The sequence below is a fragment of the Oreochromis niloticus genome, linkage group LG11 (genome assembly GCF_001858045.2).
Source record: "Oreochromis niloticus isolate F11D_XX linkage group LG11, O_niloticus_UMD_NMBU, whole genome shotgun sequence".
Lineage (NCBI taxonomy): Eukaryota > Metazoa > Chordata > Actinopteri > Cichliformes > Cichlidae > Oreochromis > Oreochromis niloticus.
Window position 1 is genome coordinate 25,783,147 of NC_031976.2, and position 25,701 is coordinate 25,808,847.

The 25,701-nt window shown below is 38.8% G+C and overlaps 1 protein-coding gene across 3 annotated transcripts in view; it reads right to left on the bottom strand.

The window, feature by feature from the left end:
* Window positions 1-3,449: 3,449 nt before the first annotated feature.
* Window positions 3,450-25,701, bottom strand: part of bcam (basal cell adhesion molecule (Lutheran blood group)) — a 48,318-nt gene continuing 26,066 nt past the window's right edge. Inside the window, exons 2-17 of one of the 3 annotated variants that reach the window (XM_005455260.4) lie at window positions 20,193-20,317; window positions 19,799-20,006; window positions 17,162-17,229; window positions 16,982-17,078; window positions 16,695-16,877; window positions 16,023-16,147; window positions 15,753-15,891; window positions 15,103-15,218; window positions 13,559-13,700; window positions 12,083-12,210; window positions 11,288-11,429; window positions 10,364-10,381; window positions 9,774-9,806; window positions 8,085-8,220; window positions 7,367-7,466; window positions 3,450-5,574 (exon numbers count right to left, since the gene is read on the bottom strand). In XM_005455260.4, the coding sequence (XP_005455317.1) occupies window positions 5,572-5,574; window positions 7,367-7,466; window positions 8,085-8,220; window positions 9,774-9,806; window positions 10,364-10,381; window positions 11,288-11,429; window positions 12,083-12,210; window positions 13,559-13,700; window positions 15,103-15,218; window positions 15,753-15,891; window positions 16,023-16,147; window positions 16,695-16,877; window positions 16,982-17,078; window positions 17,162-17,229; window positions 19,799-20,006; window positions 20,193-20,317 (1,763 nt within the window). In that variant the 3' untranslated portion in view covers window positions 3,450-5,571. The remainder of the gene's footprint in view (window positions 5,575-7,366; window positions 7,467-8,084; window positions 8,221-9,773; window positions 9,807-10,363; window positions 10,382-11,287; window positions 11,430-12,082; window positions 12,211-13,558; window positions 13,701-15,102; window positions 15,219-15,752; window positions 15,892-16,022; window positions 16,148-16,694; window positions 16,878-16,981; window positions 17,079-17,161; window positions 17,230-19,798; window positions 20,007-20,192; window positions 20,318-25,701) is intronic. The other 2 variants (XM_005455261.4, XM_005455262.4) reach the window with 2 other exon arrangements.

The following is a 25,701-nucleotide window of genomic DNA, read 5'->3' on the forward strand; positions in this document are numbered from 1 at the left end:
TTTTGAAGTCTCGCTATCAATTATCTTCTTCCCTTGGTGCAAGCAGTCCCCTATTAATCTCTACATACATGCTGATCTTATTCTTGTTTCATTGCTCTGGGGGGGTCATGTGTGCTGCTGATTATGCAGGATGATGGAGCGCATATTGCCGATGAGGTTGCCACTAGAGTCTTGTTCATCCTGGATTCATCTCAATGGTGCTGAATAAAGCAGTGTGTGTCTGTTTATGTCTGTGTATACTGTAACTGTATGGAGGACCAAACCTGCCAAAATAAAAAGAAAGATTATGGCTATGCTGTTTCCATCTAGAACTGTCCAGTTTCTCAGGTGAACTATGACATATTTTGAATGGCTTACTGGTTATACAATAAAGCAGAAAAGGGACCTTGTGGGGAAAGAAATGGGGGAAATAATGCAGGATATTTGCATAGATAAATAAAAATGGACATTAAACTGTAAATTTTATGGGAAGGTAAATAAATAAGGGGATTAATACAAAGGTAAATACAGGTAAAAAGAAAACAGCAAGGTGACCATGTGTCTTTTTATGTCAATTTATTTTTAAAAAATGAAACCAATATGCAGAAGCAGCGTGTAAAAAAAAAGTACAGTCTTACTGGTCCCATAGGAATTAACAAGATAAATACCAGCAAATCAAGTATACCTCATTAACTGATGATCAGCAAGTGTGAGCACCTCAGGAAATGCAGAAGTTTTGGGACTTTGCAGGACTGCAGTATTTAGATGTGTCTTGACACAATACCAAGAAGGAAAGATGTCAGCAAGGACTTTAGAGAAGCAACTGTTGTTGCCCATTAATCTGGGAAGGGTTATTTGGCCATTTATAGATAATCTGAAGTCCACCATTCTACAGTGAGAAAGATCATTCATAAGTGGAAAATATTCAAGACAGTCACCAATCTTCCCAGAACTGAACATCACAGCAAATACACTTCAAGGTCAGACTGTGCAAGGCTCAGAGAAACTGCAAAATTAAGTCAATAAATAAATGAAATTAAACATAAAAAGGACCAAAAAAATTATGGCTTGTTTGGAAAGATTGTCAGGAGAAATTCTTTTCTCTTTAAAAAGAACATGGCACCACTGAGGCTAGGGTTTGCAAATGTGCATCTGAACAAACCACAAGACAAGCCAAAGTGGAGATGTTTGGCCACATTTGCACAAACACCATTTAGCAACTTGATTTAGGCTTTTTTCTTTTACAGCCACAGGAACTGGGAAACTTGTGTCGACCATAAACCCCTATGTATACCAAAGTATTGGAGAGTCAAATCTGGGCCATCTGCTTGGCAGCTAAAGTTTGGCCCAAATTGCACCACGCAACAGGACAATGATCCCAAGCACAGCATCAAATCTACAACAGAATGGCTCTAAGTCCAGACCTCAACCCAACTTTTTCCTGTTTAGATATATAAATTATTAGAAGTGAAAGTAGATATACTTTTTTTGACTGCAAATACAGAAGCAACTTATAATACAAAATATTTATGGAAGTTATGTAACAGCAATGAATTATTTTCACAGTTTAAGTCCTCCAAAGTGCTGAGACCAACCCAATGCTACTGAGTGGCCATCAGATCCAGGCTGAGCAAGCAGAAGGGACAGACAGTGACTGTCATCCCTCAATAGGCCAACACTAAATTACTAAATCAGTTTAAAGCTACTGTAACTAAACCCAGTGAAGGGAGCAGGAAGACTCCCAGCAGGCAGAGCAAGAGATAAGGGAAAAGGGAAAGGACACTGGGTGGAGTGACGGTAATCCCCCTCATTGTTAGCAAGACTGAAAAGCACTGATCCTCTTGTTCTTTGTAAAATAAAGCATAACAGGATCTCAAAGTGCACACACAAACAGCACGGTACAAAAATGTGCTCTAAGTCAATATACCATCAATCCATATCGGATCCTTAGAGCTTGGTTTAACTATGCTTGTGATTACATTTCAAACAATTATTTATTCAGCAGCATTACTAACGCTGGAGAAAGTTTGTCCTTGGAAGACTTAGAAGAGCAACTGACTGTCAAATTCCAATGAAATGCTACATATGCAAACCGTTTTTTTGTAAAAGAATTTAGTGCATGCCTTTAAAATAGTTTCCTTAGTGGAAAATCATCTGAAACCCCAAATGCTTTAGTGTGAAGATGCTGTGCAGATGCTGACCCATATCCCGACCGCCATTACATCAGCACAAACTGACACTGACATCTTTACTTGCATTTTCTAATTCTCTTCTGTCGACCTGTGCTCTTATCCTGCTTGTCTCCATCTTCGCTACTTTGTATTCAAAGCACAGATGGATTTCAGATGGATTTCAGCGGGTCACATTGATGGGAGACTTTTAATTTCCTAATGGAACACGAGTGGTGTAGTGGGTGTGTGTCAGAACAATGGCGCTAATAGGCCCACAAGCACAGAGGCTGTGTAGATGCACGGTGTTGGGCTAAACTGTCAAAAGGTAATGCAAGGTTAGCACACACTATTACAAAAGCTAGGAGAGGAGATTTTTAATGAAGAGAATGAACCAGCATTTTTTTTCCTCCTCACTCTTGATTAATGGTTGGTTTTGATATATCATTATAGCTGCTATTGATAAGAATTATCGTACTAAGTGCTACTGATCTATAAACAAAGCTGCACCGCAATTTGTTGATGATTGATGGATTCATTTAAACTGGTCCCCAAGTATAAAAGTGAGTCGACAGAATGCTGCATCATGAAGTCGGCAGCAAGCTCATCCATAAAGCAGTTATTGATGCAAAACATGGGCTTCCTCGATTTGTCTGCTCTGTCACAACAAATCATGGAATCAATCAATGTGGGGGAAATTTACATAATGCTGGTTATATCAAAGAGATTAAAATTGGGTGCAAGCTAGGAATCAATTTAGATGTCATCTTCTAGGAAGTGCAAGAAAAAACACACGGATGAATTACATCAAGAGCAATTAGATTTCTGGCGTGTGAATATTTTAGAGATGGTGTTCAGTGCTGTGCAAGGATTTTAGCTGGCGTATTATATGGCCAGACACTGCTTTCTTCATTTTGTTAGTTATTAGAACATATATAAGTTTTTTGAAAAACAATTTTATCTACTTTTGTCGTAATGATGAAAAAGGCGATTAATCGAAATTCCAAAAATACCAGTGACCACTGATGCGAGTCCTCAGCCTCCTAATAGACACTATTGTATCAATTTCAAAATCCCATAATTATCCCATCCCAGTTTTTCAGAAAATATACTCTGACCTTAAGTCAAGGTCACTGAGATTTGAACCTATGATGCACCTCGCATTCACAAACTTAGATATTCACACTGCCCACCTGTCCAGCTGACGGCATACCCCATCAGCCTTTTACAGCTGAGGGGTAAATAGGGACTGGAAGCCCTGGAAACATGTTGCAATGACAGGAATAACAACACAGAGAATACTTGGGTGAATGGGGTAATTTTTCTTTTTTTCTTTTTTTTTTTTCATTATAAATTCTACATGGCTGGAGCAAAACAAAAAGACACATCAACACATCACAACAATGTACCACAAAATATACAGTATACAGTAAAGAGAGAAGAGTAAAGCATTTCAATGGAATCTCAAAAAAAAAAAAAAAAATCTCTTCTCTCAGCAAGTGGAAAAGCATTGGAAAAAAACGTCAGTAGTTCAAAAATTAACAATCCCCTTTCTAAACAACTTTTATACTGTACCATATTATTTTCATATAAAACAAGTGGGGAAAAAAAGAAATCAACTATCTATCTTCACCTGCCCCCACAGGGTTGCTAACACTCAACATGTTTATGGTAAGATCAGCAGACAGACAGTAAAAACATAATGAGCTTTGCGGGCACAGAGAGTGGTTTGAGGTGACCTTTTTTAAAAAAAAAATATAAATCAAGGCCACTAGTTCCAGTGTAAAACAAAGTAAAAGGGGATGTGCCCCTTTATCAAAGCTTTTGTTTTCCTTTTTTTGCCTGCCGACAGTGTAGGGGATAAACAAAAACATCGTACCTAAACACAGACACACCTGCTGTGACACTCAAAAGCTTTCATTTGGTAAAAAATAAAAGGTAGATACCCCAAGAACAACCCCAGTCTCTCCCACACCTTGCCTCCCCTGCTTGTTTCAAACTAGAGTGAGCCTGTGCAAGTGATTACTCCCAACAGGTGAATCTGCGACTAGTGCACCGCAGCTGCTCAAAGTCCCAATTTGTTGTCATGGGAAAACAACAGCACAGCGGGCTACTGTTTGAGATTGTCAGCCATTTCACCAAATTACACCAATTTCACAGCGAAAGCTGGTGAAAACTGGGCTTTCTGAGCAAAACCACTGTGTGCTGTGCTCATGCGGATGGTTCCTCAGTTTTCACTTCACTGGCCCCAGCTTTCATCCTGAAGTAGGGACCAAAACTCTGTGAAACACTGAGAAATAAATAGTAGCCATTACTGCTTGCAGGTCAGTAACCACAGACACCTTGGACTCCACATCATGCACAGTATTCCTCCTGCTTGATAGGCAGGGTGAGCATTATTTGAATTTACAGAGGAAAACATAAGCACATAGGAAAACAAGTGAACAGTTGGTATACTGACATAATATACAAGTGCGCTGCAAATGGCAGGAACAAATTTGTACAACCTAATAGCTTGCTTGTTTGGTTGCTTTTCAGCTGGATTAAAAAAGGCAAGCAATTTTAGAGACAGAATTGGTGTTATTAAAAGCCTGGATTGTTTCTACTGAAAGCTAATTAGAGATACCGAAAGAAATATATATATATATCTATAAACAGTCACAGGTGGCAAAAATGCAATTAAACAACACTAAAGCAAACACAGAGATTCTTTGAACAAAAACTCGACAGTTACGCGTGCCAAACAGCGTGCTCGGGGATTAAATGTGAGTGTAAATCATAGCTTGTTAGGGAGGTGAATCAAACAGAGTAACAGCCGGGTGTGTTTTTGCCTAATGTTACCAGCAGAAAGGAAAGATATTTTAACTGCAGACTCCAAAACAGAAAAGCTGTTCAGTGTTATGCTTAAATGGAGACTAACACTAGAAGAAAATGAATTTGAGGTTTCCTTTGGGGCCAATAAGAAGATTCTGTCACTGTGTTTAAGCGTGTGCCAATCATACTTCTTAGTACAGCTCTTCTCTGCAGAGGAGTGAACGACATGATTGGACACGACCTGAAAGAAGACATGCTTATCCAGTGTTGCCACATTATGATTTCGCACATGTATTGTTTTAAACCTGCGGTAGGACAAGTTGGATAGAGGTCTAAGAAGTCTATCTTTTAAAAAAGGCAAAGTAAAAATAAAAAAAACTCCACCCATCTTGGCTATTGCAGGTTATAAAACAAGAATAGCCAATGCCGAACATGCTGTGTAGCCACACCCTCAACATAAACCCATCTCCCTGCTCCACCTCTCATTGCCCCCACCACTTTAATATCACCAGTCTAGTAAAAAAAATAATGAAATTAGCCCTGTTGTCTTCATATCCTGTTGTCCTCTTCGCTTCATCCTTCTGGGAGCCTTTTTCATCATCTGGTTTTATCACTGTCATAGAGAAATGACAAAACTTATAAATACGACCACTATGCAAAAACAACAAGAAACAAACACACCTTTATCCTATTTTTTTTGACAATTTCCAGAAAATATGCATTTATTGTCCACATCAAATCCAATTAAATGGAAAAATAATCCATAACTTCATAAATTCTTCAGACATATTCTTTTTTTTTTTCTTATTCAAGAGTTAATTGCTGGTAAATTAATGAATTTAGATCACGGCAGAACAACGACAGTAGCGTAAAATCATTTGAATGTCGTATAACGTTGTATCAAAAATATCTACAGCTAGGTGGCCAAAAGATCCAGCAGCTTTCCTGGTTTGTGGATGAAATCTAAATCTAAAGCATAAACCAAACCCATGCTTCTACAACACTCAATAAATTTGCTTCTGCACGGCATTGAATAGCGCTGTTCTGTCAGCAGAGATGTGCACAAAGTATTCATTAGGAGGTTGGAGGGTTTGAAGGGATACTTCAGATTTCACCTGCTTTTACTTTTTGATTAAGTTTAGGTTCAAGATTGGGATTTGGGCTAAGGTCTGCATATTAACAAGTTATTCTTACAAAGTGTACATGTGAGGCACTGGAAGTGAAACCTCTGTTGCCACTGCCAAAACCGCAGTCACAGCACTGATACCAAATAGACACCTTATGTTGTAATGTTTTCTTTTCATATCTTGCAGTATTTTCAGAGAATTTTAGAGCTTTATTACTTGGAGTTGACAGATTAATATAAGATACACAACATTTTATCACAAAATACCACTTTTTATGGACAAGATATCACTGCCGTGTTATTAAACTTTTACAGACTTGTGTTACTTTACTTGGCATTGTAAGAAAATCCTTTATCAAATGTTGAAGTCAAGATTTACTTTCAGAATCCAGTGAAGTGCGTCTGTGGCACAATGGCTGTTTTCAAATTTTAATAGTATTTCAGTAAAGAAATATTAACTTGATTATGTATGGAGAGACAGACTTTTACATCTTTCTTCTCTTCTTGTTATATCCATTTCAAACGCAAAGGTAAATGTCCCTGATATCTCCTTGCAGTTGTGAAATGTCATCCAGTTTGCTGTCAGCAGTTTCAAAAGTGACATAAAACAAGACTTTCAAATTCAAGTCACACATGCCACTACAGTAAATTTTAAGATGAAATGTTCTACATTTGTGATGACATTTCTAGATGACTCCCCACAGCTGTCACACCCCATCATGATGGAGGAACCGCTTTTTCAAGCCAGCTTCCCTTGAAGTAAAACTGACTTTAGACACTCAATCAGAATGACGGAGGTGTGCGAAGAGATTTCTGGTGACTGTATCGCTCATGTTCGTGTCAACCAGGTATCAAGGATTCTTTTAGGTTAGTAAATGTCTGCAGGACTGTGCTCATCCTTGGTGATGCTAAAAATACAAAGAGGAATACTGGCACTACCTCTTTTAAATTACTATAAGAGGCTTTTACATCACTAACATTTCTTGATGTTTCCAGCAAAAAGTGAGCCCTGACCACAGACACTGGCTGAAAATAACCTTTATTTCTATGCAAACAGTCTATCAAAATATGCAAAGGCTTTGTTTTTATCCACTGTGCTGAATTGTCCTTGACTTGCTCCAGCCCACTATTGTTCTGTGGTGTGACTCGCACTCATGAATGCAGAATCAGACAAAGTCACCTAAATTCTTAGAAAAGATAAAATGTAGAGGTCAAGTGTTGACTGGCTCAGCCATGATAACTGTCAGCTGCAGTGTTGAACTTGAATTGTAGGGCTAACCTGTTCTGTTGCATTTTTCTTGTTTAGGAGACCATCCTCTTCATTGAGCTTGTCTGTCTTCAGCTCCACCACGACGCTACTGTTCGTCATTCCAGAGTTCCTAGACATAGAAACGGAATAGAGAAAAAACAGTGAAAACAAAAGAAAAAGTCAGCGAGTTAAGCGTTTGTTGGGGCGAATATTTGCTTATTTGTCTACAAATGGATGTAGACAATGAATCAGTCTGACAACTTGTTTGCAAAATAAACCTGTGTAGCATTAATGCAGTTCTCCCAATGGACCTGAAATGTATGTATCCTGTAACTTTATTCTGCAAACTTAACATTTACAAATGTTACTTTATTGTGTCAAATCTCCAAGCAAATAAAGAAAAAGAAACCTTGCTCTTCCTGCTAATCAGGATATTCTGATTATTTAAAAAATGTTACTCTTGCAAGACAGATGGCAAATTTGCAATTAAAAAGGGTTATGAAAACAAGCTTAGGAAAGTTGTTATTCTGTATTGTAAAAACAGCAGATGTATTTTACAATCAGCAACATTGTCAGTGCATACAAATAGATATCTATAGTCTTTTTAACAAATATTCTGGCATGAGCAAACCAAACACTTTTTGTTACAGATTTTCCATCTTTTTAAGCACTTTGACTTTTAGTGGTTTTTGATTCATGCGATTATTAATCCCCCCTCCCATCCCTTTTGTCCCTGATCTCTACTCACACTTCCTTCGTGTCCTTCTTGCTGCAAGACAGCTTGTTGTTCTTGCTTAGGCAGTAGAGGAGGCCAACCAGCAACAGGAGGAGCAGAACACACACCACCACAGCTATCACCACCGCACTGGAGCCTCCCTGTCCAGCTACAGTGCCGCAATGGAAGTACATATGGGAGGAGGGATGGGGGGAGGGTCGGGGGGTAGGTGGTAGGTTTGTGAGGTGGAGGGTTGGTGGGAAAGTTTGGGGAAATTTGATTGGAGGACAGATGTTTAGGGGAATCATGGAAGGGTTGATCATGGTGGAGGAGGTGTGAGGATGGAATGGAGAGTTTTCGATTATCAAAAAATCAGTGGTAGGGAAAGAGGCATCGTTAGGGGTGGTTGATTGGTGGGGGTGAGAGAAAGAGGAAGGAAATTGATTTGATTTGGTGTTATCATGGGAGGGAGAGAATGGGAGGATAGAGAGCGAGAGAATGAGATTTAATGGAGTCCAGGTGAAGACAGTTGATGGATGGGTAGTTGGAAAGGTGGAGGGTAGAGGATAAGGGGCGGGGATTGGGATGTGGGGTTAGTCTATCTTTTGAATGCAATGACTGAAATGTGATGGGACCCAAAAACAGGGCCTATGTCTACACAGATAATACTAGACAGCTAATGAGAGCAAGAAAACAACACTGAACATACTCACCCAATCACCTACACTTGTATTACTGTACTTGTGAAGACATGACGCTATAATATGTTCTCTCAAGCTAACATTACTAACCCTACAAAGATTACTGAAGCCTATTAAGATCCAGTCATAATCGAAAACTGTATTTGTTTCTGCTCGTGGACACACTGTCCAAGGGATAAAAAAAATCTGCCCACCTGCAACACATCATTAACAAGTCAAATGTGAATTATTCATTGGTTTTACAGAGGGTCATTTGAAATGTTATTGTGTATTGGTTCTGAGTATTGATTTTCTGATATCCCCAGGAAAATGTTGGCAGGAGTACTTTTAGTACTTTTCTAACTTAAACTGCAGTGCTACAGTATGAGCCTGATATTGCAGTCTGTGGTGTCCTTACAGACAAGGTGAAAGATTAGGTGGAGGAATGCTTCCTTTCCTGTGTATGCTAAAAAAGGAAACCTGGAACATTTCCACCAAAATGTTGAAAATGAGTAGGATGGATGAAGTCTGCTCTGAATCCTGAAGTTATAAAATTCAATTGATGTTCCCAAAGAATACATTTTTTAACTAATTTGAATATTTTCATGACTATTTTGTTAAATTATCACTTTTTTAAATTATTATTTTTACCCGCTTTTTCATAATGTGTGGGTTTGGGGCCTGTTTATTAGACAAAACAATGACATTTGGATCTGCTCTATAACATTTTGGCAGGCACGTGTTAGCTTTTTTAGTTTTTAATATTAAATTATTTAGGAAATAAGCAGGCTGATCAAAAAGGAAAATATTCTTGATCTCTTGATCTTTGAATTGTGCGATACTTCATACAGGACCTATCCCTTCTCACTTCTCTAGAAGCATATCTTCTCAGCTACAGTAATACAAGTACAGATACACAAAAACTCTTGTAAACACAAATGCATAAAACCTTTGTGTGTGTAAACAGCCATCAATACACACACAGCAACTTACATTTGTAGACGCACACCATACACAAGTCAATAGGGTTAGCGATACAGACCTGATGTTAGCACAGGGTTTCCAGAAAGCAGCACTTTAAGAGAAAAAGAGTTTCTCAGTCCCATAGCATAGCAAAGCAACAACCACAACACACACAACGCACACCACTAAAAAGATACTTAGCTAAAGTTACTTAATCTACAAACAGCATCGGATGAGCGGAGAAAAGCAGAAAAAGCAGAAATAAGAAGGCAGTTGGAAAGAAGAGGTGACCAAATAGACACAGTAAAGAGACGAAGAGAAGAGTGGAAGGAACAGAATAGAATAGAATCCTTTATTGTCCCCAAGGGGCCACAAAAGCTTTTGGTACCATCCACAAAATATAGGACAGACATACAAAGGTGACAAGAGAAGAAGAATAACAATGTACAATATCCACAGTGTTCGGTAGTTAAGAGGGCAAATATACAAGGTTACAGTACAGCAGAGGAGAGTGTGTGTGTGTGTGTATGTGCGTGTGTGTGTGTGACATGGAAGGGCTGGGGCAATAGGAAGCGGATGGAGGGGAGTTTCTAAATTACAGGGTCTGTACAACAAAGAGTCCTGAGAGAAGAAGGGAGGAGAGGAAGAGGAGGAGGGAGAAGGCTCTACCTTCAGCTGAGCTGCCAACTGCAAAAAGAGAGGAGGAGAAAAAAAACAAGAGAAGAGAGATCACGAAGATGTAAAACAGCAATGCAGGACTGCATGGCACCAGCTACAGCTTTGTTATCAATAACTTTAGTGAGAGCCCATTTTAAAAAGCAAACCGTGAAAGAATAAGCTGTGAAAGTTCAGATGCAGTTTACAAAAGGTGAAAGAAGATCAGACTGTAGTTGATGTTATTAGCAGGCTAAGGTGTTACTGGCATAGCATTAGGACACACTGTGTTACCTTAGAGACTTGTAATCATGAAATTATAGAAAAATAAATGCGTCAGTTTAGATCGTTATGTATTATTATGTATTATACAAGTTTTTCTTCACTCATAACTATTTGTGTTAGATCTTAAATATTAATCCTAGACACTTCTATAGCAATGAAGATGACCTACAAATGAGTTTTAGTGTTGTGGCTGCACGGATCGTTGCAATTTTTGGGCGTTATTCTGTGTGTTCCCTTTGTGTACACACACAATAAGACTAACCGTTTGGTCACGTACACAAAGTATATGTCATATCCACAACTGGCTAACTGTAAAAACATTTGTTTTTTTTGCCATAACATTCATTTCAATAGTGAACAGCTTTTACAGAATTGAAGATGACATCCAGTTTTCTTCACTTCATCCATGTAACTATTTATAAGAAGAACTAATGAGCAGTGCATTCCATCTGCAAACACTTATTTTTTAACTACTTAATATGTGAATATGTTATGGAAAATTTTTTTTGTTATTAAGTTTTAAAATATAATTTGACTAAAAACAGCGAATGCTGATTTCATCTGTTCTGCATGTCCAATGCAACTTTTTAACTGAATCGCATTTTCAGGTTAATGAAGAAAACCCAGTGGAGAAAGAGAGCTTGTTACACTGACCTTGTTCGAGAGAAAGTGGGAAGGCCATGCTATCTGTTCCATGCTCATTGTTGACCTTGCAGGTCACCCCATTGTTTATGATATCAGCTGTGGTTTTCAGGGTCAAAGTGCTCACCCACTTGTTACCTTCCACCATTATCGACTGGAGGGGAAGATAAAAAGGAAGGAAGAGAGATAAAGGAAAAAGGCCAAAGTAAATTAGTGTCGTTTGTCAAAATCCTTCTTTGCCTTTTGCCTATATGAGTTTGCAGTACAATTTTTCTTTTATCATTACTATCGAGTTGTCTTTATGAGTCCTGTTCCCATTTCTTCAAACAAACTTGTCATATGTTATATTTCTCTCTACCTCTCACTTACACAAAAAAAATCTGCTCATGAAAATTATTAGTTGTGCTCTCATTTTTAATCTTCCAAACATCCCTACTAGTTTCTGACATTATCACATTTTTCAAAAAGATGATTAACGTTTTATCTTATTTTATCAGTTTATGTAATATTTAATAATGAAGGCGTACTCCCTCTACAAGTTTCTTTAAAGCTGTCCGCTTATTCCCCCTTTTGTAGAGCTTTTGAAGTTTTACACAGTACTCTACCAAGAGTGATCTTAATATGTTATGAAACATAACACTTTAATCTTCTCATATTGACTCTAATGGAAACACAAATAGTAGCAGGGCTCTTTTTGTTTGAAATACTTCTTACTATTATTTCCAAATGAGTTGCAATACATTCACTTTACTGATTCCTGTAAACTGGAAAGACTCATTTTTCTCTTAGCTTGACTCAGATGTCTACCTGTTCTCCTCCTGAGGGCTTCCAGGTGAAGTCAGGGGAAGTCAAACTGTAGGCTACGCACATCAGGGTCACCTTGTCTCCTTCCTTCCCCACCCTTACAGGAGCAGGAGGGTCAATCACTGGCTTTCCTGGACAGGGAATGAGAATCTCATTGGTTAAACAAAGTGAACAATGCTGCATAACCTTAAAGACATACACATACAGTTATACCTCAGTTCTCCGTTCAATAAGGAAGCAACTTCTGCTTCCAGGCTGCTCCCAATTCCTTCCTCTAACCAAAACAATACTCTGCACACTCTGGCACTGACTGCTGTTATTATACTTTGTGTATTGGTATAGTGGTAGCAGTTCAGAGTGTAGTACATAGCAAGAGTTAATGAGTTAGTGAGCTATATCAAGCATAAAGTCAGAGTTTTCTGTCTCTATTTTCACCTCACTGAATCATCGTGGTAACTTATGCTGAGGACATAATGTGGTTAGTACCAGAGTGTTTACAAACTCTTTTATTTACAGCATGCTTTACAAGCAATATACAATATAGATTCCCTGCTGGGGGAATGTGCTTTATATGTGCAAGCTGTTAAGCTGTACCTTACTAAGATCAAGAAAGAAGCCCAGTTGTAAAGTTACAGCAGTGAAAACATCTGTGTCACACTGTCAGTAGATGTAGATGTACTCAGAAAAGCCATACATGTATTTATGGCCTACTGCTAAGTCTCTTTTACACTGTTCAATTAACAAACTTTATTTCACTTTGATCTTCTGACAGACTCGTCTCCTTTTATGAGCTATGAGACTCTAATCGGCACATTTAATTTGGCTGTTCCATTAGAAACAAACAACAGCACCAAGAGCACACTTGGCATAAAATAATTAACTTGAATTAAAATGTTTGTTTTACTGCAGCGTGCACTAAATTCCAAGATTTAGCATTAATTTCTTGTCTTATTTGTGGAAGTATTGCATTTCATTGTAATATTTTTTGCATTATTTATAGATTTTTATCACCATTTTATCGTCATCACCTGATATTGGCTCTGATTGGAGTAGGCGGCGCACATGCAGATCATTTTTTTAGGGAAAAAGAGTCATGTGACATGAAACGCCCAGTTTTGTGTGAGTGTGCGGAGAGAAGGAAACAGAGAAAGTTGATAACGACCATCTCGATACTACTCATTTTAACCTGGAGTTTTTGGTTTTGTCAAGCCAAAGAGCTCAAAGAATGCCCTGCCTTGCTGAACATCCTTTATAGTATGTAAACTCTTCTTACAATAAATTAGGAATTCCACTTTTGTTTCCAAACAGTAGGCTTTAGAATGCTTACAGTTAATCTTAAAGGTTTTAGCAGTGGGGAAACATCACAGTCTATAGCACGAGTACATTACTGTGGTTTAAATTCTTCTTTTTACTCTGAGATAAAGTGTTTATACTGTTCCTGTGAGTGTGGGTGTATTTGTTTCGTACATGCACTTTTACCTTTGACTGTGAGGTTGACGCTAGCCTGGGACATCAGTCCTGGCACAGACGGAACAGCTCCAACACAAACATATTCTCCAGCATTTTGATAGGAAACGTTTTGTATTGACAGAGTCCCGTTCTGAGACAGCACCTCAGAGCCCTGCAGAAACACAAGCACACTGAAGAAGAACTGGACTCATAATATTATGCCTCTGCTCTTTTTTTTCATGCCCTCAGAATTTGTGAGTAGAACAGCGCTGTGAATATCTAATTTGATGGCACACCACTGTGATGGAAAAGCAGAAAAGGAATCTTCACACACACTGTTTGAAAGCGCAGTGATAACAAATCAAAGTCAGTCCTCCATGATGAACCTGTCTCTTGCAATTCTTCTCAACTTCTTCTCGTAGGAATTCATCTTTCTAAGAACAAACACATTCTCTGCCCAGAAAAACCAGCTGCCTGCGAGTTTCCATCACACCCAAGAGACACAACAATAGATACACAGGTTACAACAACAGACCTGACACTGGAGGAGCACTCTGCACATAACAAGTGGAGAAACAGGAATGAAGACTAAACACATCAAAGGTATATTTATGTGCAGCTTTACAGTATTAAAATGTACCAAGATCCTTGAAATAGACAATCGTGAACAAATAATCTGTAAATAAAAAAATGTTTTTAAACATATTAAAGACGGAAAAGACGCTGTGCATGCTGTAGCTATCACTATGAATTTCTGTGTCATGGAAGAGAAGGTTTTCTTGCTACTGTAAAACTGAAAATATCCACAACAGAGTGAAACTGCATATGTAGCAGCAGTGTACTGCAGGCATAACATTATGACCACTGAGATGTGAAGCAGATAACACTGATTATCTCTCTATCATAGCACCAGTGGGATATATTAGGGAGCATGTGAACATTTGGCACTCCTCTGACATCAACAAGGCATTTTCAGCCAAAGGACTGCCGCTGACTGGATATTTTTGTGAGAAAATAAGTATATCACCAGTTTCTGAAACACTTGAACCACCTTCTAATATGTCCTGATGCTCAGTTTAAACTTCAGAAGGTAGTCTTAACCATGTCTACCTGTCTACATGCACTAATTTACAGGAGTGCGACTGGCTGATTGGACACTTGCGTTAACAAGCGGTTGAACAGGTGTACCTAATACAGTGGTCGGTGAATGCATGGAGCCAAAATAAGGAATGAATTCTTGTTCACTTGGTGAAAGTTGTTACTGTATGAGACTGGAAAGTTTTCATTTAAAAAACTGAGAATGCCTAGAAAGAACTTATTGGAAATATGAGGATTTTATTGATTGATTGATTTTTTTTGTCCTAATGTTGACTCTGTACCTGTATCAAGCTTCAAGCCAGCTAAACAATCAATCATAGTGCCAGGCTGGTTGGTGTTTCTGATTGTATGTGAAAAACTGAAAGAATGCACACAAATATCAAAATTCTTTTAAAAAGGGGGGTGAGGGGGAGGGGGGATATGGCACATTTTTAAAACAAAAAAGAAAGAAAAATGTAGAAAATGATGACACACACCTTTTTCCACTGAACTGTATGAACACGAGAAGCCTTGGTCTTACACTGCCATGTTGCTTTGTCTCCAAGCATGACAACTTTAGATTCAGCTGGTGTCACATTTACTGGGTCAATGTCTGACAGAGAGAAAACAGAAAGCAGTTAAAGACAAGGTGGGGGGGAGTCGACTGAAAACTGTAGACCTTCTATACATTCTGAGGCATTAAATAAGTGCCAATTCAAATTAAACAGCATCTTGAAATTTAAACAACCATGTAATATTGCTTTTTAAATGGCAGAGCATTACATTTTTTAAAGTACAAAGCTAATGCACTTATTCTGAAGTCAAGCCCATTTTGAGCCCAAGTTAAGCCTATTCCATACACTTTCTAGGTTATCACTGCTTAATGTGTGTGATAAGATCAGTGTGCTTGGGATAACATTAAAGTAACAGATGAAGTGTGAAAAATTGAATTGGATATCAGCCGGCTGACTAAACTTCATTAGAGCCTATTCCATGGTAACCTTTTTAATTCTATGATTTACTGATGAAAAGAAAGGCTTCCTGCATGGGAAGAACCACACAAACCGGACGTGCATTGTTCTTTCTGTGTGTTAACCCTCTTTAACTGAGCAATGTGTGTGTCTTTATGTGTATTTGGGTTACTCACAGTCGACAGTGAGGTTAATCGTCTTTTCCAAGACAAAGTCAATCTCGAAATCTAATGCTGTGCACTTGTACTGTGCAGCATCAGAACGCTTGACAGATTTCAGTATGAGAAGACCATCTTTACCTTGGACATCTGCTCCCTGAATATTAAAAAACAGGAATTACGAGTAAAAACCAAGCAAGAGAGTGACAGAGATTGCAGTAGAGAAACAAATTAGCAACTAAATGTTGCCTTTTCTTTATCAAATGTGTACATGAAATGATCTCATACATTTTTAGTGAACTCAAATAGAGGCTGGGGGTTCCCATCAGTCTCACATTTCATGGTTACAGTATCACCCTCTTTGACTGGTACAGTAGCGTTAAACAGGGAAAACTTGATTGTGCCAGAAGGATCTAGACAGAGAAGAACAGACATGGAACAGGTGAAAATTCCTTCAGTGGTTACATTTCACTGTTACACTGTACATCATCAATCACAAATGAGTAATGCATTCCAGAAGAAATGCTTTCCCAGTGCCTGAGTCTATTTCCTAAATGGGGTTTCTATCATATAATTCTCATCACCTTGATGTAGGTTTAAGGACAGAAGTGAATATTTTTATATCTTTTGACTTTCTAACAGGGCATGTGGTGGATCTATGTCTATTTTGATGCATAATAAAGATATACAGAATCTGACTTAATTAAATAAGAAATTGCAGAAACAATGTACTATAGACCTTCCTACACAAGATGAAGTATGAATTAATTTGTGTGTGAAGCTAATAAAAATTTATATGTGGTTAAAATATCTGATTTAAAATGTTCTTGCTAACTGGAATAAATTAATATGTCATCAAAGTTCATACACCAAATGCAATTCCTTCCAACTACAAGAGGGAAGGGAAAGACCTCTGACTGGATACCCTCCCAAACAGCCTGCGCCCACCACTCCACTCACAGTTTAGGTTGATCTTGATGCGGTTAGAATCTTTCGTTTCGATCTTGTTCCCCGGCATGCTGTACTCCACAGTACAGTAAAACTCAGAATCCTTGTCCTCTTTGGTGGGCTGCATGTACAGACTGCTCATTACAGTGATGAGACCCGAAGTCTCCGTCACTTGTTTGGTAACCATGTATGTTTCTGACGGACAGGAAGGAAGGAAAAAGGTAAAACAGTTCTAAAATTAAAGGAATGCAGCAGATCAGGTTACAAATGAACGCAAACGGTGTTGAAAGAACACATACTCTCTCGTTTGTCTTTGACCTCAGGAAGGGGTTTGGCATCTCTGAACCAGACAATTCTTGGAAGAGGATGCCCATTCTTCGTTTCACAGGTGCCGACCTGAAAAAACGACAATGGAAAAACTATAAGAGAAAATGTATTTTTGGTCAGAATCGATAAATGTGCAAACAACGCATACAGACCTCTGAGCTAGAAGGAGTTCCTACAGAAATGGCCTGAGATGTTGAAAGTTTTGGGTGTTCGGGCTCAGCTGAGACAGAAAAAAGGACAACACAAGTTACAATTACAACACCATGATTCCCTTAATGAAAACCACTTTACAAACAGTATGTGCACATAAACGCTCAACTTCCATGTTTGTAATCCATCTCTCCTGACTTTTTGTAATTAAATTACACAGCAAATAGCCTTCTTCACACGATTTCATTTTGACCTTCTTTGTGTTGGTTGAAGCAGGGTCAAATCACACACAAACACACACACATATACACTAGGTTATGCCACATTATTTTGTCTGAGATAATATCGATATAAAATTTTCCATGATATAATATAATCAGGAGATATATGAGGAGGCAAGTTTGGGCATGTCTAAGAGCAAGAGCTGTGTGTAGCCTCCAGTAACGATTTAGTACCTGAAAAGGGAGCTGCTTTAACAGACTCCTGTGAAGCATGATCCCTTGCAAAATATCCAAGAAAACTGTTCCCTCTGAAGGAGGGAACTACAAACTTGTTGCATCCCTACAGGCAAACACACACTGTCACATACAAGTAACTGAGTTACTTCAGTTAAATAAAGTAAATAAAGTAAGAAGGCATTGTTTTATACTTTTACTGAAATTCCAGTGAAAAGATTATCTCTGTTACTTCTATGCTTACATTTGACTCCTGCTCTGTCGCTACTCTTGCAATATAACGCTGCTGCTAATGGTTCTTGTTTTAGTACATTCACACTACAAATTAGGCAGTTTGTTGCTGCTGATGACTTGTTGATGTAAGCGTCAAACATCAACCAAACATCAACCAAATGTTGATGTTTGACACACACTGGTGCACACACGCAACCACAGGTGTGAGTATTCACTTAAGTCAAGGTCACCTTATCACTGCTTACAACTGTTATCCACTTATATTAATAAACAGCAGATTACTTTCTGTCTTAGTCATTACTCAGTATTTTTAAACTCTGGTCATTCACATATGCCAGATGCGCGGAAAATAATTTAGAACCACATTGATGACTTGATTCATTGTGTGGGAGCGTCTCTGCCAATAAAAAACGTTTAGCTTGTAAGTTTCCTGAGAGAAAGAACCCAGGCTATTGCAGCTTAACCCACTGGAGACCTCATAACTCAGTCCCATTAAGTTAAGCCGTGGCAGCCACACTATAACTCAACCCCAATGAGTCAAATGGTCAAATGGGAACAAAGAATAATTGCTATTCTGTGAGACAGCCTGTTTTCTTAGTACTGTGGGCCTTAAGTACACCTCAAAGGCTTTTGTCAAATATCACTCTATTGAGGTATTGTTGAACACTGGTGTTCTCACAATTAATAGCTTATTTTATGAGATTGTTTTTTAACTTTGGTGCCTCTGAGTGCATAAATGTTAATGGATAACCTGAAAGCTTCAAGCGGACCGATCACTAAACAAAGGACTATTCTGTCACTCTCACAATGCATATTCTCCCTTTTTTTCCCTTTAATCCAGATACCAGTGAATCCTACTCATGTTGGTGCTTTGGAGGGGCAAAGACAGAGTAGTCTGCACCATGATTAGCTGGTGGCATGTTAGTGATAAATCTGGACTCTTAAAAAGGAGAGATATATTAGAAATGACACGTGTGATTGAACTATTCATCAGTAGTGTCAAGAGTGATTAGGTTGTGGTTAATTGAACTCTGGAGATCTTATCAAAAGGAAATGGTAATCTGAAGTATTGGAGAAAGCTCCAAAGAACTACATGCAGTGAAAAAAATAAGATATTCTTCAAGGACAATTTTGGTAAATTATACTACATGATAAAACTTTTCTAAAGATATATAGCATGGGTGTAATGTAAATATTTACAAATTCAAATCAGCAAAATGCATAAGATACAATTACCGTAATTCCTGGACTACAGAGCGCACCTGATTAAAAGCCGCATGCTCTAATTTTAGAAAGAAAATCAATTTTGTACTTTGTACAGGCCGCACCGGATTTTAAGCCGTATGCGGCTTGTAATATGAGATATTTACACAGAAATATTACACGTGAGGATTTTTACTGTTTAATTTAATCTGTAAGGTAACATAAACATGGTAACATAAACGTTGTGGTAACATACAAAAATACATACTGCAAATGCTTTTTTTCCTCGAACTGCGCCTGTAACACGGCTACCTTTAAGTATACGTACGTATCAGTAACACACAAATTACGTTGCTTATGTTTTTTTTTACGGAACAGTGCACAAACGACATTACAACGTCTCTTAAGAACCGGTAAAAATATATACCGTATATATACTACTTATCAATTTTATTGGTCTACTGTTACCAGGCAAAATGTTTTTGGCCGCATGAAAAAAAAATATGCATTAGCCGCATGTCAGTATAAGCCGCAGTGTTCACAGTGTGGGAAAAAAGTAGCGGCTTATGACCCGAAAACTACGGTAAGCTACCTCGTAATCAAAGTATGCATTAATGCAGATCTCATATATTAAAGTCATAAACATTAGTGGCAATGACAGTAACAAATCAACAACTAATTGAAAACTTAACTTCGGGGAGTAACCTTGAGGTCAAATAAAAGGCTAAAGGGCATTGGCAAACTTACAAAAGACCTTCAGAGAAGTGGTACCATCTGGAGACCCAGCAGGGTCACTGACTTGACAGGTGAAGTTTAGCTCATCAGAGGGTTTAACAGAGGAAATGGTCAAAGTGAAGTCTTCTCCAATATTGATCCGATCTGTCAGAGGGGTGCCAGGGTCAACCTTTTTCTCCGTACCCTGGCGGAAAGCTATACGTGTTCTAGTTCCCAAGTCCTAAATGGATGGTTCCAAGGAAGAACATAAGATAGAAGTCAGATGAAACAACAAGAAAATTGTATTTTTACATTTAAAGGTTGGGTGCAAAATAGCTCTAACGTCACTTTTTTTTCTTTTTGTTTTGTTTTTGCTATTTAGAGATGTTAAACTGTGGAAGAAAATGTATATCTAGAAATTACTTACAATGTACCATTCAACAACTGTGCCAGTTGTTAATGGGGTGACTGTGCAGGGCAGTGTGGCAGGCTGTCCCTTTAACACCTCCACTTTAGGTTTCACAACCACATTCACGTTTCCACTGCTTACGACTGAAAAGAACACACAAAAAAGAAAAAAGAACAAGGATCACTGCAAAATGCAACATGTAGTAGAATTTTACAGAAAATATGGAAGGACACAATGTGATATTACGGCAATAATATTGTTGTATGATTGAAAAAAAAATAGTTTTTTTGCATATAAATATTTCTTGTAATTTCTGCTGCCCTCTTGGTCAGGTCTGGTAATCCTCAAATACATATCAGTTACAGTAATTCTTTATCCCTTGGACTGCTACAGTACTGCACAGCAGTCATCTCAAAGATAGGCAACTACAAAACCACTATATGTTATTAGATTGAAAGCTTCTGTGTTTGTTTAAAACCCTCAGGGCTTCTGATTGTTCAAATTCTGTGTTACAAGAAACAGGCTCAGACGTGTAATGTCCATGAGGGACACAGCACTAGTGCACTCATCAGCACTCACATAAACATCAGCAACAAGAAGCTGTAGTCTATGACTACCACATGCTTGTATAGTGGAAACACATAATGTAGACACGCACAATTCAATCATGCATTGATCCCCCTCTGCAGACAATATTATAAAGAGTTACACATAGTTGAATCCCTTCAGAGATGACAACTGACACCAAGAATTACACAATCTGCTACAGCAAAATATTCTTATCTTAAGTGTATTCTCTATGTAAAACTGACATTAAAAGAAGTAGCTATTTATCTGATATCTCTTAACCACTTCCAATGTGTAAGAGACAAGCTTTAGGTTTATATCTCAACATCATTAAATCCAGACTACAGTAGCTGCTAAATGCAAGACTCGAAAGCTACAAGTATCAGTCCTCCCATATAGGTGTATCAGCAGGAGTGAAAGCTGTTAAGGGACCAAGGGGGAAGCTATAAATCCCTCGTGACTGGCACTGTCAGTGTTCTACATTCAGTAGAGACATTAGGATACACACAGTGTCCCAGATTTTTATGCGAGAATATGCAGCTGGGAACAGAAGGACCCTGACTGGTTCCTGTGGGGATAAGGAATAGTACAGCTCTTTAAACTCTCTGCACATCCAGCTATGGACAAACAATGTGACAACTAGAACACATTCCTCAGAGGAGAGGCTAGAAAAAAGCACGGATATTAATGGAAAGCTGGAAAGGAAAGAAAGGGAAAGGAAAGGAAAGGAAAGGAAAGGAAAGGAAAGGAGCACAATTTCTGCTAATGAAGTCAGTGCAGCAAATACTTTATTATAAATCATATAGCGGTCGTCATACACATGCCAGCAGACTGCTGTGATTGTGAAGCTTTAATGCATTGAAACAAATGACAATGTCACTTGGGTAACACTTGATGATTCATATAAAAAATATTTTGCCAAGAATAGTTATACGCATGACATTCCAAAAATCTAAATGTCTAGAGTTTATCCATTTAGCTACACTTGCTAAGAAACATTCCCATTTTCTTTCCTCACAGTACTAATGCTGCAGATCTAGAGTCAAATTAATATTAAAATTGGAGGAATGCATATGGCTAATGAACAACCTACCCCAATATTTTTTATGATATCATAAATTAATTATTGCATCCATTTCTGGACCAAAAAATCTACAGCTGAATAATTCATTTGTTGTGAGAAAGCACCAAGAGTGCAGAGTATGGACTGCTGGGGGATCAGAGCTGTTTGACAGCCTAGTTTTAATAACAGCATGGAGTAATGCAGATGGAGAAGATGAAAGAGTGTTTGCTCAAAACGTCTGAAGAGAGATGAGAGCAGCTGAGCGATGGTCACCTAGTAAGGAGTCTACTGTGAGGAGAGAGGGGAAAGGATGCAAGGAAAGACGGAAAGTGCATATAGATAAAGAACGTGGAGTAAGTACTCAGACACAGAGTGTTTGCTCTTTGTTTTGCATGTGTGTTAGTGGGACACATTCCACTGAGGTCAAATACCGTGATTCACCACATGGGTCAAAGGTCAGTTAAGTGCTGACATTTTGATGACTCAGTTCCTCTTCATTTCCTCTTTCACTTGCCTTAGATCCATTTTTATCCCCATCCTTGTTTTCATGTATATTTATCCTTTTTTTCCTCTGCAGTCCCATACAGCATCCCTCTCTCTCACTAAATATTTTGGTTGGTCAACTCAGCAGCTCTCAAATGAACCAACATTAGTTTTACAAATCAAGTCTCATGTTCTGAGCTTGTAAGAGGGATGTGGCCCAGAGAAATCCACTGTTTCTGCACCAACACAAACAACGAGACAGACTAGCAAATGTACAAGAATGTGTGAGTAAATGAAGTGCAGCACTTTCAGACAGCACTCAGGATTTAAGAGTCCCGTCGAGTGGCGCATGGGAAAAACACACACTCAAACACACCACATTAAATCAAGTGACTTTCTGGCAGATCCACAGAGAGCCCAGGTCTTTAGCTGGTTGGACGATTTGGCTGGCTAATATCCACGTTAGTCTCATGGCTCAAAGGGTGGTAATACTCATTGGCCTAGCCACCACTCTGGTGCAGACTCCAGTATCCCCACAATAATGTGGGATATGGAATAATATGGAATGTTTAATTAATAAGGAAACTGTGATCTGGTGTGACCTGGTGTAAAGCCAGCCTCTCTGTGTTGTCCAGCTTGGACTGACTAACTGCAAGTAACTGCCATCTAATTTATAAATGCGGACTTGCCAACACTCTGCAAACAAGCTGAGTCACTTTGTGTCAGCGTGCACAACTCATGTGTGACGTGCCTTCTCACAACAAGAGACTCAACTGTTTGCCATTTGGTTGTATTCTGGTTATACTGACAACTAACTGTCATCTTAGCAGTTATAGACTTAGTCCCAGCCTCTAATGTAACCATTTTAAAGGCAGAGAAACTGCAAGTTTATTGCCCACAGTTTCAATAATTTTGGTTGTGTCATGGTCTCAAACTGCTGTTTTCCTTAATGTGATTGTAGCATTACTGTGGACAATTTTATACCACTATCATAAATATGCTAGGCACAATGAAATAACCACTACTGAAGTCTTACTTCCAGAACTGTTAAAAGCCCTGTTTGTTTATTTTATGCGACTATAATAGTCAGCTACTATCTGTCAAAACAGCCTGTGTAAAAGCGTTAGCATAAAGCCCAGAACAAAAAAATCCAGTCAGCACTATTGGAAGAGAAGAAGGAATATTATAGCTTAAAAGAGCTCATCTGTACCCTGCCCCTCTCCCTATGCCAACCTCTTTCTTTGCCTCCAACTATTTGTCACTTTACTCTCAGTCATGCTCTCTTTCAAATGCATCCTTTGGTGTCATTCACAGTATGTTTGAGTCCAGAGGGAGGTCTCCTGCTCTGTGTTTTACACATGAGGCAGCTGGACAGACAGAGACAGGCAATTAAAGCATAATTAGAGAGTCCTCTGTCCAATCTGAGCCTAGAGCGGCATCTGTGCGCGCGCAAGAGTGTTTGTGTATTTAGAAGCACAGGCAGTTGGCTGTCATGTGTGAGCGAGTGTGAGAGAGAGAAAGAGAGCGGTGGGGGCTGTCTGAGGGAGTACTAGCTGCATGGGGGTCTCGTTAACTGATGCGGGCTAGATAATCGGATTTAGCCAAAGAGAAGGAAAGTGCGTGTGTGAGGTGGTGTGCGATGGGGTGCATGACCGGATAGAAAGACAGATGGGAACAAGACGGTCAGACTGTGACCTGTACACACTCTCTCACATGTACACACACACACAGTTACTCTTACAGTATATCTATAATGCATGTGATATGTATGAGCAACTGAACCGCCCCAAAAGCTACAGTTAAGCACATTGTGTGTAGAAAAAAAAAAGATTCAAGTCTGCAGTCAAAGCATCATGGCGGAGTGCAGCATATCCAGAGTCCCACATCTACTGAAAAGTTAATGTGAAACCATCTTTTATACGCTCTGTCTGCCTCGCTTTGCCCTTTTCTTCAACTTGTTTTTCTGCCTACTTCTTGCCTATACTCTTGTTAATAAACACACTGGCACACACACAAAAACACACACACACAAGCGGGTGCCCCTCATTATGAAAAGAACCAGCTGGATCCTCTTTCTCCTGTCCTCTTTTTCTCTGTTGTTTTTGCTTCACCTACTGCCGCATTCTGGACATCAAACCAGCAGCCTCTTTCTCTCTTCGACTCTCCTCTTCTTATCCCTCATTCTCAAAGAGCATTCTTTAATACCCAATGCACAATCTTGCCTATGTGTCTTTTCTGTGCATGATAGCAAAAAGAATAGAAGAAAGAAAATAATGACAGGAGAAGAAAGGGAGAGTGGAGAAAAAGAAAGTGGAAGAAGAGACAGTATATGCTCAAAACTAGCCTAATCTCCATGGAAATCACCAAATTTACTAACTAGCCTTACTATTTGATGACACTATACCCCTGCTGTTACTGATAGCACTTGCTTGCCTACCTTCCTACTTGGGTAAGGACTGATGGATGATGCCAGTATTATATTTCAGTTAACATGTGTCAGAGACATTAACTCTGGGGCCAACACTATGATAAAGTGTGCAGGAAGATCATCAGGAATCAAGTATAAAGTTGGAACAGGGCAAAAAAAGGTGTGTGTGTGTGTTTGTGAAAATGTGTGTGGTCCAAAACATCCTTGGCCTCTAACAGGATTAGTCTGTTTGACTGTTGGCAAAGCAAACAGCATGCAGCAGGAGACAGTGCCATCAATGTCATAAGAACAGAGTCACCTACAGCACAAGGTTACTAAAAAAACACCACATCCATAATTCTTCACTTTCCACTGCTTTTACAATAGAAAGCAATATTTCTCCATCTCTTTACGCTTTTCTTCTATTTTTTGGACAAACTGCAGCTGATTCTCTTCTTGTTTATATTCATGTACATAGAATGTACAGTACTGTAGCTACCAAGGAGACATGCATTTTTCATTAGCTAAGCTGTAGGCTACACAGTGGCTTGTGTTGTTGGGTCTTTGTGTGTTTAGAGACTATTAATGTTCAACCGAACCTTCAGTCAAGAGTCTCATTTTCTATCACAAAGCGAAATAAGGAATGAAAGCAAAGAAATACAACTTAAGACTGCACTTCTTTGTATACATGACGGAAAATAATTGTATTAAAAGAGGTAAAAAAAAATTGCTGCCAACACATAGTAGAAATGGACACTATCACCAGAAATACTGTGTGAGCAGCTCGCAGGCCAGAGTGTGTGGCAGCGGGTCATGGCAGGGTTCCATCAGCTCAGTGATACTGATATTGGCTGTTAATGTTGCAGACTGGATCGTACTCAAACCGTGTGTTTACAGGGCCCTTCATGTTCGCTCACTTCTCACATTCATCTGCTACGACGGAACAGTCGGCCCAGCTCTGGAAATTCACTTTGTTCGGTGAGTTTCATTTTGGCGGACGAATTCAA